The sequence below is a fragment of the Polypterus senegalus genome, chromosome 12, assembly GCF_016835505.1.
Source record: "Polypterus senegalus isolate Bchr_013 chromosome 12, ASM1683550v1, whole genome shotgun sequence".
In the NCBI taxonomy this organism is placed as follows: Eukaryota; Metazoa; Chordata; class Cladistia; order Polypteriformes; family Polypteridae; genus Polypterus; species Polypterus senegalus.
The window spans coordinates 59,846,709-59,862,520 of NC_053165.1; the positions used below are offsets into that span (position 1 = coordinate 59,846,709).

The following is a 15,812-nucleotide window of genomic DNA, read 5'->3' on the forward strand; positions in this document are numbered from 1 at the left end:
AAGTATCTTGTGTAAACCTCTCAGCTTTATTATCTTAAAAGTAACTAGGGAGCTCCGCCCCCTGCTTGCTTCGCTCCCCAACCCCCGGGGTTTGGTTAACCAGATATACAATTTAAAGAGATTTTTATTTTCATGGGAATTGTTACATATGCATTATTTTCAGTTTTACTTTAAAACTTCAGTTAAAACGATATTTGGAATTAACTTTTCTTCAAAATTGCATTGAATTTTGATTCTGTGCTTGGAGTTTCATTATGACAACGCAACGTGTAACTGCCCATGAGTGAATATCGTTTCTTTGTTTCCAATAAATAAACCGAGTTTTTCGAATGTTTGTCCCTGTGATTTGTTAATTGTCATAGCAAAAGCTATTCTAACGGGTAACTGTAAACGTTTGAACATGAATGGCATATCAAGATCTTTGGTGTCTAATGTTATTCACAGAATATTTACTACATTACCTTTCTGTCACCTGTTAATTTTACGTCAGAATTGTTAGACCAATTTTTAATACAACTAATCTTGTCCTATTGCATAGCCCATCACTCAGACATAAAGTACGCAATAATATTGCAATACATCCTTCTTTCAACAGTAATTTGGCAGGTGGAAGACCAGACGGTGTTAACGTTTGTAGATATTCTATGGGTTATGTTTTCATCTTACGCAACATCACCAACATCTGTTTCAGCACAGTCTATTGATATTGATACACATATAACCAATTTGCTGTGTAAACGATTGACAATTTTCACATTAATTCATTTGATTTCATTGTTTCTAGCTGCCATATTTAGATGAATGGGTGATTCTAAATTGGATCTTCGTAAGTAAGAGTGTGTTCATAAGTAAGCCATTTAATGGATTGGTGTCTGTCCAGGGTAAGTGCCAGAATGCAACTGATGACCGCGGTCTTGTTTGAAAATAGTTGTAACTCTCACAATCCCTCCTAAGCTGTGTTTGGGGTTCTTCCAGATGGGTTTAAAGTGGAGAAGGACAAACAAAGTGCGATTGCATTCACGACACTTTTAGCACGCAGACTTATTTTGCTAAACTGGAAGAATCCTAACTCTCCTCTTTTAAGTGAGTGGGAAACCGATGTTTTATACTATTTGAAATTGGAAAAAATCAAATACTCAGAGGATCTGTACAGATATTTTTCAAAACATGGCAGGATCTAATCAGTAATATTTTAGAATAAGCTTTTAAAGCACAGAGGAAGCAATTATTTCTGTATTTCTTTTTCTTCTCCATTCATCTCTATTGGCTTATCAAACTTATCAACTTAGGTATGTTTACAAGCCTTACGTTTTACTCCGCTGGCCATGCTCTCTCTCTGGGGGTAGTAAAAGTCTCCATCTCGCAGGACTTCCTTCCAAAAAGTCTTGTCTTGTCCCAATATTTTTTATTACAATAGAGAGATTATAATTTGTAAATCATAAAGGCAACCAACTTTTATAAAAAGATGAGAAACTTTGTCAAGTTGTGTCTTATCTGTATAGATGAGTGATATCACATCATACCAAGATCAAGAAAGCTTCCAGAGGCTCTGTGAAGAATGAATTCCACGGGTCTTGTACTGGAAACAAAGATATGTTTAAAGTCAATCCTTCCACAGTACAATGGATTATTTTCATATACCGCAAAATACATTTTACTGAGAATCAACCAAGTGAAAGCTGTCCTCTCAATCGTTTACATTCTCTGACAAGTCTTTCAGGCCACAGTCAGCGTCAAGGTGTATAGTCAACGGTCACAAAAACGCTGCATACGCTTGGTCTACCCCGGAGGAAGGATGAGGCCTTTTTTCTCAAAAATGAATAGAAACCCACAACTTCAGTTTGCTGAAAATCCTCTGAGTGTAGAGCAAGATTTACACACCATGCCATTTGCACAAACGAGTTAAAGTTGGATTGAATTTAACCTCAATACTAGACGTTATGTAGATCTACAGTTTTCATATAATATGTAGGCATAAAATACCACCATTTGAAACATTTAATGCCTACTACCAAAAACCAACATACTGTACCAAACATAACATGGAAGTCCGATTCACCAGCACAAGTCAAATCAATCAACAAAACTGCACAACACAGCACTCTAGCCTAATCAATGGTTGCCATTTTTAAAATGTACAGGAGAGAGCAAGCAGTGGACAGCAAAAATTGTAAAAATGGACAGGCAAGTAGAGAACAGGAACATTAAACAGAATGTCTACAGTTGCACCACATGTGGAAGCTGTTGTGGCACAGCATCAGAAACTAGGAAGCTGAAGACAAATGAAATGGGAAGCATAAATGCATCATAAAAAGTAAACTACAGGAATAACAAAAAACAGCACAGACATTTCAGACAAATCACAACCATTATGTTGTGCAGGGGTTACATGGACTGCCAGGGCTCAAACTCCAGCATCCCAACATGTGTGGGTATTGCCTGCTGGCCATGTTGTCTTACTGGCAGCTCTACTACTGACATAACGGGTCAAGCACAGGCCTCTACGCTTTCTCGGACACAGTCGCTCTGAACCAGTAGATCTTGCCTGACAGACCTTGTTGGCTACTGAGTAGCGTTCACTATATGTCTGAAAACATTTGTTATCACATTAAAATTTTCAGCATTTACCCACTCAGACAGACGAGTACATGTTTTGATTAACGCTCATGAAGTACTTGAGAGGTACACTTTATCCTACAGCACCTGTACCTAAGAAGAACACAGTTTCAGCTTTATTAATGAAATACACTGGGCAGGGGTTTGAATGTGTACCAGCTGAGCAGTATGGGTAGCATAACCAGGTCGAGACTCCCATCAAAAATGTTGCACGATGCAGCATTCCTAGGAGGTTGCACGCCATTAAAAATACGTTAGAATGACTTGTTCTCTCTTCTTGATAATTCTGTCAATCCAGCACTCAACTATGTCACCCGAACTCACTACTACACACCAAGGTGTGCTGCTAACCATCACGTCTGAGCATCAAACCGAAGTCTAGCACACTCACGAGGACAATAATTTCATACATCTTCTTGCCTCTATAAGGATAACTTACTCTAACTAGTAAACATTTTGAATTAAACTAAACCCAGGTTTCCAATGTATTGTCGCTATTGAGAGACACTGGAGAGATTAAAAAATAAAAAAGTAAAACTAGCATTCCGGTGAAGGTGGAAAAAGTCTGATTTCTTTCAACGATATCTCATGGCAAACACATTCTGACTATACAACATAGAAACACATGAAGGTGGGCTGAGTGGTGCTCTATGAAAGCCTGATAGCCTAACAACTTAAAGAAACTGATTAGCATCTTCAGACATGCACCACATTCCCCCACGCCTCAAGTCTGACAACTCATAGAGTTTTGCTGTATCTTTGGTACTTGCTTTATTAAAAACAATATCAGTTACTAGGGTCAACATCTAGTAAAGCAATAAGTATTTATCTCAGTGCCTCTCAGAGTGAAGTCACCAAAATAAGTCTCTCTATTATAAAAAAATTAAAAAAATCTTGGAAGGAGACGAGACGTGATCTTCTGAAAAGAGACACTTTCATGTCCTGCAAGACGAGTCTTTGTGCCAAGAGATTTAACCACACCTGGCACAGGAAATAAAAAGCAAAGAGTAGATGACAAAGTAGAATGTCGTAAGGAATTCAAAAATGTTGGTGCGATATACATGCAGAGCAGGTTAGAGATAATCAAAGCACTAAAATCAGAAAGTCTCAAAAAAAAGGATAGTAAAGATCTTATTAGCACAAACAAACGGAAATTATTACTCGGTGAAATAACAGAACAGTGAAAAGAGACTTGTAGATCGTCTAATTCATGCTCCTATCAGGGAAAAGTACAGTTTCTTCCCAAAGAAGAGGCGTATCCACGAGAATTAAAAGATTTGTAGTTTGATGAAGGTGAAATCCACATACACGAGCGGGAGAGATGCGAATTTGCTGGTGTGAAGCATAGGTGGTAATTCATAAATATCGCATAAATATACTTTGTGTAACAACAGTTATGTTCTTCTCTCCTTTATTCTCCATTTGTCTTATTTTAAAACTGTCACCATGAGACATCCATTTAGAAAGTAAAACATAACGTCCTTTATTAAACAAACCAAAGAAACATTAAACAATGTAAAACTTTCTAGGATGCGGGGCTGCATGTGGCGTCTCAACATGTGCCACAAACACCATTTTCCGACAGCCAATCAAAAGCAGACTAGCTGCCTCCCAGTGCTGCCCTGTCCATCATCTTTTAAAGGGGAATACAGTAATCCAGAAGACAGACGTTTTCAACACACGCTGAGACACCCTGCACTGAGCACGAACGTAATAAGCCCACAAGCTTGCATTTGCACTGGTCACTCATAATCAAAAGGCCTCACATCACTCATTTTGTGTATATTGCTGTCAGTCTCTCACTACTCTGCTTTACTCATTGAGGGGTTGTGGGCTTTTCAGATTAAAGATATTCTTTGTTCAACTGTTCATATCGTCAGGTAAAAAAAATTAGCCAGCTTCATCTAAAACAGGAAAATAGGATGACAATTGTACAGAGATTGGCTTTGTGTGTCCTCATTCTCAGCGTAAATTAGACACAGTACAGAGCATGTTTGCTTGTGGAGGATGATTTCAGAGTCTGCTTATCATCCACCACTCCCAGAACTAAGAATCTATGCACACCCACCTCACTAATTTGCCAGGTTTGTGATCATTGGCCACATATGCTAAAATGTGGTGTAGTACTCTTCTAAATCTATGCCATCTGAAAAGGGGTTTCAATTTCAAGAGTTCTACACATGTTGTGATAATAAATGATTTGCTTGGTGCTTCCCTGTGATGCCAATAGTTTAAATTATTGGAATACTGATGTCCACTTCAGCACACGAGTCGCCACGTGGTAACATAACTCAGATACAGCTGTAAACACTTGTGAGCACACGGACAGCGACAACTCAAGAGGTACCTTACTCTTCCAGTTATTTTTGAAACTGATTTGAAGCAAATGCACACCACGTTCATGCAATCACTTCCAGATATTCAAAAACACTTTTCTTTACACTCTGATATGAATCTGTTCATGGTTAAGTTGGAAAATCAAGAACTGCAAAAGAAATTCACAAATGACTTGAACTGCTTCCCGTTAAAGGGTTCTGAACAACAGTGGGCACATTAGCCCTTCTGAAATTACCCCGAAGGTATCATCTTATTGTTTTGAATTGTGAATAAGAAAAACTGAACAATCTGTACGATATCCTGCCTTATGCAATGGCTGTGCTCAAATCATTTTCTCCCCCTAAAAGACATAATGACTTAAGTTGGGCAAGAGTGAGGCTAACACGACTCCTGATTAGTCTCACAGCACCTTATAGGTAGATGCAGAAAGCCTCTTAAAGCCCATACCGCACAAAGATTCAATACAATACAAAGACAAGCAAGGGAACCGGAGATATAAACTACAGTGCTACAGATCAATAGATGTGTCTGATATGGCACACTTCCCATGATGCACCAAGTAATAGTAGAAAAAAGTATGTTAAAGCTGAAGTACGCGAGTGGTGTTTACCCCATTGATAACACGGTCTGCACTTTGCAAATAGCTCTCATCAAGTTTGTCGCTCAAATATCAGGAGCTGAAAAGGCTACCGATTGTTACAGAATATCCCAGAATCCAATGTGCAATTTTAAGAACACAAAGCAAGACTGTGAAAGCAGCGATGGCCCCCACTTTCAAGTCCATTACCTCCATTTCATTGGCTACGTGGGGTGGAACTTCAATCCCCTGCCTCTCCAGCTCCCTGTCCTTGTATTTGCCATACTGCCAGTAACCCACATAACCTCCACCAGTGCCAACGAGCACATGTACGGGCCGGAGACGTGTGGCTGTTGTCAAAGAAGCAGCTTGAATCTTCCTCCAGCCTGGAAGAGGAGACGTGAAATAGTTAGTAGTGAAACACCTGCCAACAATAACTTCTAATACTTTGTTTTAATGGCATATGTTGAGTACTGTGTACTGTGAAAAGAGTCTATATAAAATGACTACTAATTTCTCATCTATTAACGGGTTTCACCTTTATCATGTCTAGTTGTATTGGTACTTGGCGACACCAGGGCTTGAGGAACACATCATCTAAGGGTTTTACCAGATTTTAGTAGAAGATACAGACACTAATGAGGAGAATGTTAAACGTCCTCAGCAGAATTCACTGCCCTCTCAGACAACAAACAGAAGAACACTGGTCACTGGCTGTTACAAACCAGAGAAAGAGTGAGAGAAGGAATGTAAATGGCATCTGCACACCATGACAAAGGTCAGTAGCGGTCTGCCAATAATGGTGAGAAGCAGTTGAATATCCCATTTGTACCATAAAACAAAGAGTTTTGTTCAATCACAGCTGGTCCAGCGACAATGTGCCCAACGCCAGATTACTTCAACAAAGGGCCTGACTCTTATCCAAGGCAGCAAAGTAAAATCTTGGGCCGGACTTGAAAAGACCTACTCTGACTCAGCAAAGAGAAACTCTTATGAAAAGAAGCCCTGTCCTCAAAGAGCTTATGGTGCACTGTATGTGAATGTTCGCCCTTATTCGAGGGTTACATACTGACCCCTGTAGGCTGTCACGATGTACCCGTCCATAAGAGCAAAATAGCATGCACTTGTCTGTCTCGCACCGCTAGTAAAACATACTAAATATTAGCAACTCGTACAGTTTTAAATAGAAAGACATTATGACAATTGCTTCAAGAGAACTTCTGAGTTTTAAGACGTTTTTAATACCAGGCGTCAGGCTTATAACCATGACCCATGTGAAAGAGTCAGAGAGAGGACCATGTTGGGAATTTAAAGTTATACTCACCCGACGAGAATCTTCGACAAGAATGCCCCCAAGATGAACGGAAGACAAATCTGCAGAACAGAAAAAAAAAAATATATATATATAGCATTTATAAAGAAATAAAATACAGATGTAATAACTTCATTTAGTGGTGGACCATTCCTATAATGTGTGGGTCCATATTAATGTCAGGTTGGACTGGTTCAGTAACACAGAGGCAGGGAAGAGCAGGCTCCGTTTTCTTAGGGGACTGCATTCCTTTAATGTGGGTAGTGACATCCTTTACATCATCCACAAATCTGTGATGGCCAGTGTGGCGTGCATCACTTCAAGAGAAGCCCACTGAATCAACAAGCTTATAACTGAGGACAGGCTCAGTTATGGGGCACATTCTGGACCCTGGGAGGTCATAGTGGACAAGAGAATTAAAACAAAAGCCGAGTGCCTTTCTGCACATCCTCTCTGTGACACACCAACAAGGAGGATTTTCACCCAATGAATTATTCAGCAGACGTGTGTCAAGAAACACTAATGGGGGCTCCTATATACTAACAGCAATACGTCTGCATAAACACTCAGTGGGACGGGGACAGCGAAGTCCAAACTTTTCTTCCTTTTCAATTTTTCTTGCTTTATAGTCATTCTGGGGTGTGTTCAGACCAAATTATGTGTGTATATTTATTCATTTACTTACTTACCTACCTATCTAGTTATGCATTTATTTAAGAGTTTCTGTAAAAAGCAACATAAAGGGGACTGATAAAGTTTGGTCTATCTAGTAATTGGCACAACTGGCTTTTCAAGGCAAACAAGAATTCAATACAAAAAATGAACACAACCAGCTATCCAGAATAGACAAGGATGGCTGTGTCTGACAAAGTGTTGTCCCATTCAGGGTGGGGTTGCAATTTTGCACGCAGCCCTGTTAGGTTAAGGTTTAACAGCCAGTGTCACAATATTGTTTTTCTTTTAAATGTCACAATTAACACAGAGTACCATTTAAAGTGGCTTTGGCCCGTTTTCTGTTAGTCAGCATAATTAATAAAATAGGAAAGCCAAGTGGCCAGAGGCACCTGGTGCTTTGGGATGCAGAAATATTGTATTACTAATCTGTCAAAATGAAATGTGCAATCAAATAATGGACAGAAAATATGAAAGCACAACACAGCTAAAGGGCTTTCCTGCATGTAGCAACGTGGAGGCGACTGTTAAAGACAACCGCAGGGCTGTGGCACACACTGAACACGATAAAAAAAGAAGAAAGAGGAGGATGATAAGCACAATGTTACACACTAATAATGATCACCAATGCAGTTGCCTGTCATCAACTCCACTTCATAAAATTATTATTTTATTTTGTAATATGTAGAGTGCCCACCCCAAGCTACTAGCTGTAACGCATTGGTTTATGTAGACTTACTAAGGACCCACAAAAATTAAAATAAGTTACACCTTTTAAACATAACCAAAAAACTCAAAACGACAAAGCATCTTGACGGCAGCTAGCTAGACCGGCTGCTACTGAATGTGTTTCACAGGGAGTTGCCCCATGTTTTTCTTTAAACTTGCATAATTTGCCTGGTTCGTTACCAACGGGTGGGTGTGGGAAAGAAGCAGATCCTCTGTTAAAAAACGTATCTCAATTGTTTTTAATCCAAGGGTGATTGGTATCCTTGTTCGGAAGCACGAAGGTAATTAATGAGACATGTCAAGGCTGAACCAAAAATCTCCAGGATGACTCACTTTCTATCCAAATGAGCTTCATGCAAGACACATGTGTATGAACACAATGAACAGTTTGCATTTCACACTTGGCCTGCTTTCTTCTCATTTCAGACTGCTCAGGATTTTCATCATTAAAAAAAAAAAAGAAATGCACAGGGCTGCAAAAACTCCACCAGCTGCTCTTTATGAATGCCTCAGTGAGGTACAGTTAAGAAATGTGGTGCCTTTACATTAAAGATGGGACAGAATTATCAATAAATCCATAATTAATCAATGAGGTCTACTTCAAACTTCAACATAAATTAAGTTTCCCCTGGTTTATTTAAAAAGGCATAGCTGCTGTGGGCTCCGCCAGGGAGTTCAGATCTTCTGGAAGGAGGTGCATTTGATGCATACGTCACATGTTCTTGGTAAGAAATGCTGATGGGGTAAAACCCATCCCAGGCAGCTGTCTGCACCCTGTCATTGGTAACACGTGGATCCCCAGCTTGCTACCGGGCAGTCAGTGTCTTTTAAAAGGTCAAAAACTCACCATCCAACATAAAGAGCATCAAACTCCATCACCTATCGGTCAGCCCCACACACAGAAGAATGGACGGCTGATTTGTCAATTAACTCTCTGGACAGAAGAATGTTAATTTCATTTTAAATAAACGGACTTATCAAAGATATGATCATCTGACTAAGGGACCATGCCAAAGTGAGCAGAAGAGAAAGTTTACAATCTGCCAGTTGACCCTCAGTTAACTCGCTTTGCCCAGTGCCATCAACAGCTTCTTTTCAAATGCTCACTTCATCGTCCCCTACCGTCTTTTGACTGACAAGAGGGACACCATGCTAACTTCAACATCGGTACTGTGCAACAGACATTGCTGGGGCTGTCCTCATGCATCCTAATAGTTACCTGACATCAACAACATTACCCACTCTGTTGGCTTACTTTATATTTTTATTTTCTTTTTACTAAATGTCTTCTCTATTTTTAGCCTTTCCTAAATCCACACTGAAAACAAACCCCCGTCCCAGGGACACACTACTGCATGACTATCTACACAAAATGGTTAATTTTGACTTTGTAAGTTTACTTTTACAGCATAAGAGTTCACATTAAAAACATTTAACGGATCAACATGTGTACAAATCTGTAGTCATGTAAAAAATAAAGACTACTTATAAGGGGACTAAATATTTTTGCATGCACCTGTATGTGTCTGACCTGAGCAGTAACAAGTTATACAGAGACTTAAGGTCCCCGATCCCATGAAAACACCTTCCTAATTCTCAGCGACAGACAATTACAACTGTACAATCTGTGCACAACAGCAACCAGGCAGGGAATGGACGGAGCCAATTTCTGAAACATGAAATCAGTAAGCATACATTTTTGATGATTTTTAACGTGTTAAATGTTGACAGCTCTATTGTGCCAACGGCTGCAGATGTTTCAGCTCACACTTTTGATTCAAATCCCTGGTGAACCAAATGGTCACGCGTCCATTTCCCTGAAGCCACAGTACTAGTTTTGGAACTCTGGGCAAATTTTGTGTCTCTCCTTTAAAGTGCTTGAACGTTTGTAATGAAGGCTGCCGATGGTCGAGATTGGCCCCCCCACCCCCTGAATATCTTGTTTATTTATCTGATGGGTCAAATAAGAGATGCTGGTGACCTTTACATAGCGGTGTCAAGTACTTGCCACATCACAAATATTGTGTCACGACACCCTGGGGAGCTAACTTATTATTTTCACACTTGAATGTTTAATATGGAAAAGTGACTTTTGATATTCTTTCACAATTTTTTTTTTTTAAACCTTGGTGAAAACCAGAGGTATACATTGAAAATTTGTTTCTGAATATTTCATATGGTGTTTATGTGTTTTTGGGCAATTAAATAAAAAAGAAAAACACTTTTCTCTTTCACAAAACACATTTTTAGCTGTCAATTATAAGTTATTGTACTAAAAAATAATTATTTTAATTTGTTTGAATTTTATACCTTTTGATATTAGAAATGTATCTATGTTTAAAGCTTTGAAAAATCTGAGAAAATTAACTACAATGAACAGCACAGACTCATATATGGGTACATAAAAGCTCTGTGATTCTTCCTGGGTCAGCAGTCAGGGCAGACACAATTCCCAGGTTTTCTCTGGGAGCAGAATGGCAGAGCCAAGAATGTGCATTCGATTTGGAAGTAATGGACAGCAAGAAAATAAATCTACAGATTGGTGCCACAGACATCATCACAACTAGCTTGGAGGGATCCAGATAAAAGTACTGATAAACGTACTTAAAAAAAACACTGCTGCTTCATAATAAGCTTGGTTTAATGAAACAGTTTGTCAAAGCCCTATGAAAAGATTGGGCCTCTCTGATGTGACGGTGCTGAAAGGATCCAGGTTTGTCTGGGGATAAGATGAAATGGCATTTTTGTCGAATTCCATATTAAAACACCAATTTCTGATTCAGAATTTGATGGTGCAATGAATGACCTGGAATGAGAGGCTTGGGAATCATTAAAAATAATAATAAATTATTGTGAAACAAAGATTCAAATTATAAAGAAAATGTGAAAAATATATTAGTTAAATTTAAGTACTTGGGGCTTGCAGTGAGACTCAAAGTTTACTTTTTGAATTTGCACCTGGAAATATTCCTCTGAAAATCTTTGGAGTGGGGAGTCATTCCATCAGGGCATGGAAATTAAGGAGAGATTGAGATGGCAGACTACTAGAACATGACTCATGGGGACACACCAGAAAAAGTGGACAAGTGATGGGCCACCAAACAAAAAACAAACAAGTGACAAAATACAAAAGAAGTTACAGTATATGCAAGTCAATGCATATGTATGTTTTTACATATATGTTTAAAAATATTTGATTGAGTAAAAATCTTAATTTGATTTAGAACAATATTGCATACATAGTTTGTAATTTATAAAAAAAAAATAAAAAATGTCATTTATTACATTTTAAATTTCTTCTGAATTTATTTAAATGTGATGTGTTGAAAAAAATCTAATTATTTTTTGTTGATTTGTTTTCATGAGTGCTAAAAAAATCTGGAATTTTCCCAAATAAATGAGCATGCAAATTCTGGATATTTAATATTTTGATCCATCAGGTTTGACAGCGGCTCTAAAAATGTGCCTAAATTGCAGTTTACCGAGACACCCAAAGTTGGAACAGTCTTGGCACTTTATTGTGCATAAAATTTGTTTGAACTGAAAATGAAAATCCAGAAGCTGGATTACTGTAAGAGTAGGAGCAACTCTGGGCACTCTTCTTAAAGCAGCCTTGTGGACACACCGATCACCTCATTCCCCCGGCCTGCCCGAATGTTTTCCCCCAGCAGACGTACAGCGCGGGGGCGGGGCTTAGTTTTCATTCAAGGGAGTTACAACGAAGCTGTAAACAGACAGGACTGACTTGGCACGAGAGCTTGTATTGCATCATTCCAGCAGGTATTTCGCAGTGTGACAGTTCAACACAGAAATGCGGCGAAGCTATGCGACATTCATGCATTACAGACACTTGGCCTCGAAAGCATTTCCCGAAATATCTCACGACTTCAAGTGTCTGCCACTGCGTTCACGTACTAGACTAGTGTCTCGGCGGAGATTCCACGTAAACACCTTTGGACCTGGTAGTTTCCAGCGTGACAACTCGGAGAGAACAACGTGAACCAATCAGCCGAGCTCTAACAGCATGTTGAACTTTCACTAAAATAAACAATCAGGATGGCCAAAATGGGGTTTCTTTACACGCAAATTTTTATTTTGACGAAAAGATTTCATCTTTATATGCATTAGCGCGAGAGTAGTGCTAAACTGCGGCGTCTGCCCTGGAGACACCGGCAACCACAACAGTGTCCTGTTACCTGCAGGTCGACTACGCGTTCTCAAGCGCGTCACGCCGACAGCTGCGCTCAGGCCCAAAGCATTGTAGTAGGCAGACACCCAACCGTAAAAACAAACAGCAGCAACTGACAGCCACGCCAGGCTGAAGTGGGTGGAAAAGCTAAACCGACTGCAGTAAAGTTGGCTCGCAGCTACAGCAGTGTCCTTCCCACTCTGCTCAAAACTGGGGGAGGGAGGCAACGTGCTCGGTTTACTTTCACCACCTTGTAGTCATGACCTGTAGATCCTCCTTCAACTTTCACTTTCTCATACCTCGCCGTTAAAACAACGCGTACTCTTTACTTCTCACCTGTTTGCCCAGCATGCTGACGTCCTTAACAGCACGGAGGCGGCCATCTTTTCCTCAGAGAGGGTTGACGATCCCGTGCGTCAAATCATCGCACACAAATGTACAAATGACAGGCGATTAACCAATAGGATTTTAGAATCTTTGACACCAACGCTGGGAGTTGATAGGCCGAATTGATGGGGTGGTCACCGAGAAGGGAGGTGCTATTCTAATTTGCAGCCTGTCACGTAGCCCGTTTGGGACACGGAAGTCGTTACTTAAGTCTACGGACTAAATCTTCCACACGTTTATGTCATATAATATAAATGTAGTTACTTGATGTCATGAGTTGATAAGATCGGACGTTTCGTCTCTGGTAATGCTGGAGCATTTCGCAGCAACACTACGCAACCGTAGGTGGGATTCCAGTCTCCGTGCAGATTCCACGTAGTGAACGGGCTCGTGTCACACAGTAGCCATGAAAGGGGATGAAAAACACCCGAGACGTCTCAGCATTGACAAATCTTCATTACCTTATCCTAATATAGTTACCCGTTTTAAACTTTAGTGTTTATTAATTGTTTTCATAAACACGTTAAACGGTTGTAGGGTCAATATATAATGTTATTAAAGAAAAAAAGCGTAATACCTGAGGAAAAACTGAGACACGTTCATCGTAGTTTATAACTCCACATTATTTGCAAAATAGATCCATTTTATTTTAAGCAAACATTGTACTTTAATTCTATAAAAACTACCAGAAACCCACGTTTTCATTGACAAGGGTGTTTTTTTCCTGCTGATGTGCCTCAGAATACTTGCTTAAAGCTCTCACTAGACTGACCTGTGACATCTGTAAGGCTTAACCAGAGACGGGTGAGTATGGGGGGGCTTCAATCCCTGATGTGTTATGCAAAGTCCTAAAACTTTTCATCCATATCTATGTATATTGTACTTGAAGCTACTAAAACGTTGTGTACAATTTAAAACACACAAGATGCCAACAGTGGGGAAAACCATCAAACCCAAAAAATGCTCCCTGCTCAACCATGTGCAATGTCACAAGGTCCTCTGTTTTACTTAGTCACACAAAACCCATCAGTCAGCTTCTACCAACAAGCCCTATCCCTTAAAAGCAATTTTGTGATTTGTAGATTGAACATGAGCTTCAAACTATCATTTTTATATGCTAGTGACACATACAAGCCAGCTCTACTGAAAGTAAATTTGGCTTCGTGCTCGGCTTAACTTCTCTGTGAATTGGTTTTCCTTTGGGCACCTTTTCCTTTGATCTAGTGTTCAGTAGTAATGCAGTCCAGCCCCAACCTCCTAACTTTAACCCCTCTGCATTTTCTAGCAGTGTCTGCTAGGCCATCCTCACCGTACCAAATGACACAGTGTGTAGGTTCAAAGGCTTGACTGGTACTGCGTGGAACAAATAAAAAAAACATGCAAGCCATTGTGGGCTAACAGTCAATGCAAGGTACACAATGAAATCCCAGTTAGTCCAATAATTGAATCGTATGAGGTGTCAAAAAGAGGAAGTCTGGTCACCTGTGAGGCATCAGTGCCCGTCACCTTGCCACTACACAGCCCTTCATTTAAGATTGCTACTTTTTTTTGCTACAAGTCAGCCTTCCAAAGAAAGTCCACTTGATCCAAATTCCCATCTTGTGAACAGACTGTCAACATCAAGCTTATGACCAAAATATCAGCCAAACAGGTGAAAGAAGAACAGATCAGTTTTGCTTCTCTAATCCACAATTATGTGAACCTTACACACTTTAGTCAACCTCCCCTTATTGTATATAGCACCATTCACAAGGTGCAAAACAAAGTATTGCAATGGCACCAGAACAGTTTTATATAGAACCTTTCCATAATGCTCAACACCCCAACCCCCTGCATTGGCTTTCGTTATTGCTCACACGCAAGCCTTGTGACTAGTTGGAAGTGGGTGCCGACTCAGCCCAGAACCTTAGCTGGTTAAGGGACCACACTGTTTACCAGCTAGTATGTGCATATCTGGGTCTATAGATGGCATTCCTCCTTAAGCGCTAAGCCAAAGGATCTCCAAACCCCACAATAGCAGAGGCGAGTGTAGAGTGTTAGGGCAACCAAGGGAGCCATACCTTTAAGCAAGCTTCACGGATGGGGGTCATAGGAGTACATGGTAAAACACCACTCAGACTGGCCGCTTCTGTTTTTTCCACCCAAATATCACATCTCAAAGCCCATGTGGGTTTGGTGTTGAGGGGGCATCCAGCTGGTTTAAAGTCATCCTCCGTTCCCAAGAATACTGTCCATTTTCCAAAATTGCTCTTCCCAGCATAGGCATTGGCCGGAGGCTTCTCTCTTCAAGTACCAGGTGCATAGTAGGAACCTGCTAATTAGGGACGTCAGTCCAATGCGGGGCTCACACTGACAATATGCAACTTCTAATTCATCTTCACCAAACTGTACATCTCTGATGTAAAGTAGATGAACCCCACGGACAAGTGAAGGATATTCAGAATCCCACTGAAAATTCAACTGTAGGTGCCATAAGGTGGGCTATGCTACCACCTGTACCTCCAGTTAACTTTACAGATGGTTGGAAAAAGAAGGCCCCAAGTCTACCAGGCACAGGTGTGTGGTTTTTCAAGCCATCACAGGCCAACCAGAGGGGTACTACTCTGCATCATGCTGTCCTTTTTTTGGGGGACAGAGTAGCACAGGGGGCATAAAATAAAAGCTGGATGTCTCTTGTTGCAGTCTGAACCCCTTCCCCCTTACCATCACTGGACCCCCCACGCACATCTTCATCCCTGGCAGGCAGAAAACAGATGCAAAGTCCTCTGCACACCCGGGGCAGGCATGGCGATTTAGAGGCTGTTAATCTGTCAGGAAAGGATGCACAGGCATATGGTTACAATGAACAAAATATTTACCATATGTATTAAAAAAAAAAAAAAAAGAAAAAAATGAAAGTGTGAGTGTGATGTGCCGGTAGTGGACTTGCACCTTCTGAAACGGCCCCAGCCCCACTGGTCAAACCACATGCTGGGTGGAGGAAGGGGAGGCGG

At 40.4% G+C, this 15,812-nt stretch overlaps 1 protein-coding gene across 2 annotated transcripts in view; it reads right to left on the bottom strand.

Moving 5' to 3' along the window:
* pisd (phosphatidylserine decarboxylase) overlaps nt 1-12,852 on the bottom strand; it is a 30,437-nt gene extending 17,585 nt beyond the window's left edge. The window contains exons 1-3 of one of the 2 annotated variants that reach the window (XM_039771669.1): nt 12,769-12,852; nt 6,855-6,904; nt 5,741-5,916 (exon numbers count right to left, since the gene is read on the bottom strand). In XM_039771669.1, the coding sequence (XP_039627603.1) occupies nt 5,741-5,916; nt 6,855-6,904; nt 12,769-12,815 (273 nt within the window). In that variant the 5' untranslated portion in view covers nt 12,816-12,852. Of the gene's footprint in view, nt 1-5,740; nt 5,917-6,854; nt 6,905-12,768 lie in introns of those variants that run through there. The other variant, XM_039771668.1, reaches the window with a different exon arrangement.
* Between the last annotated feature and the right edge of the window lie 2,960 nt (nt 12,853-15,812).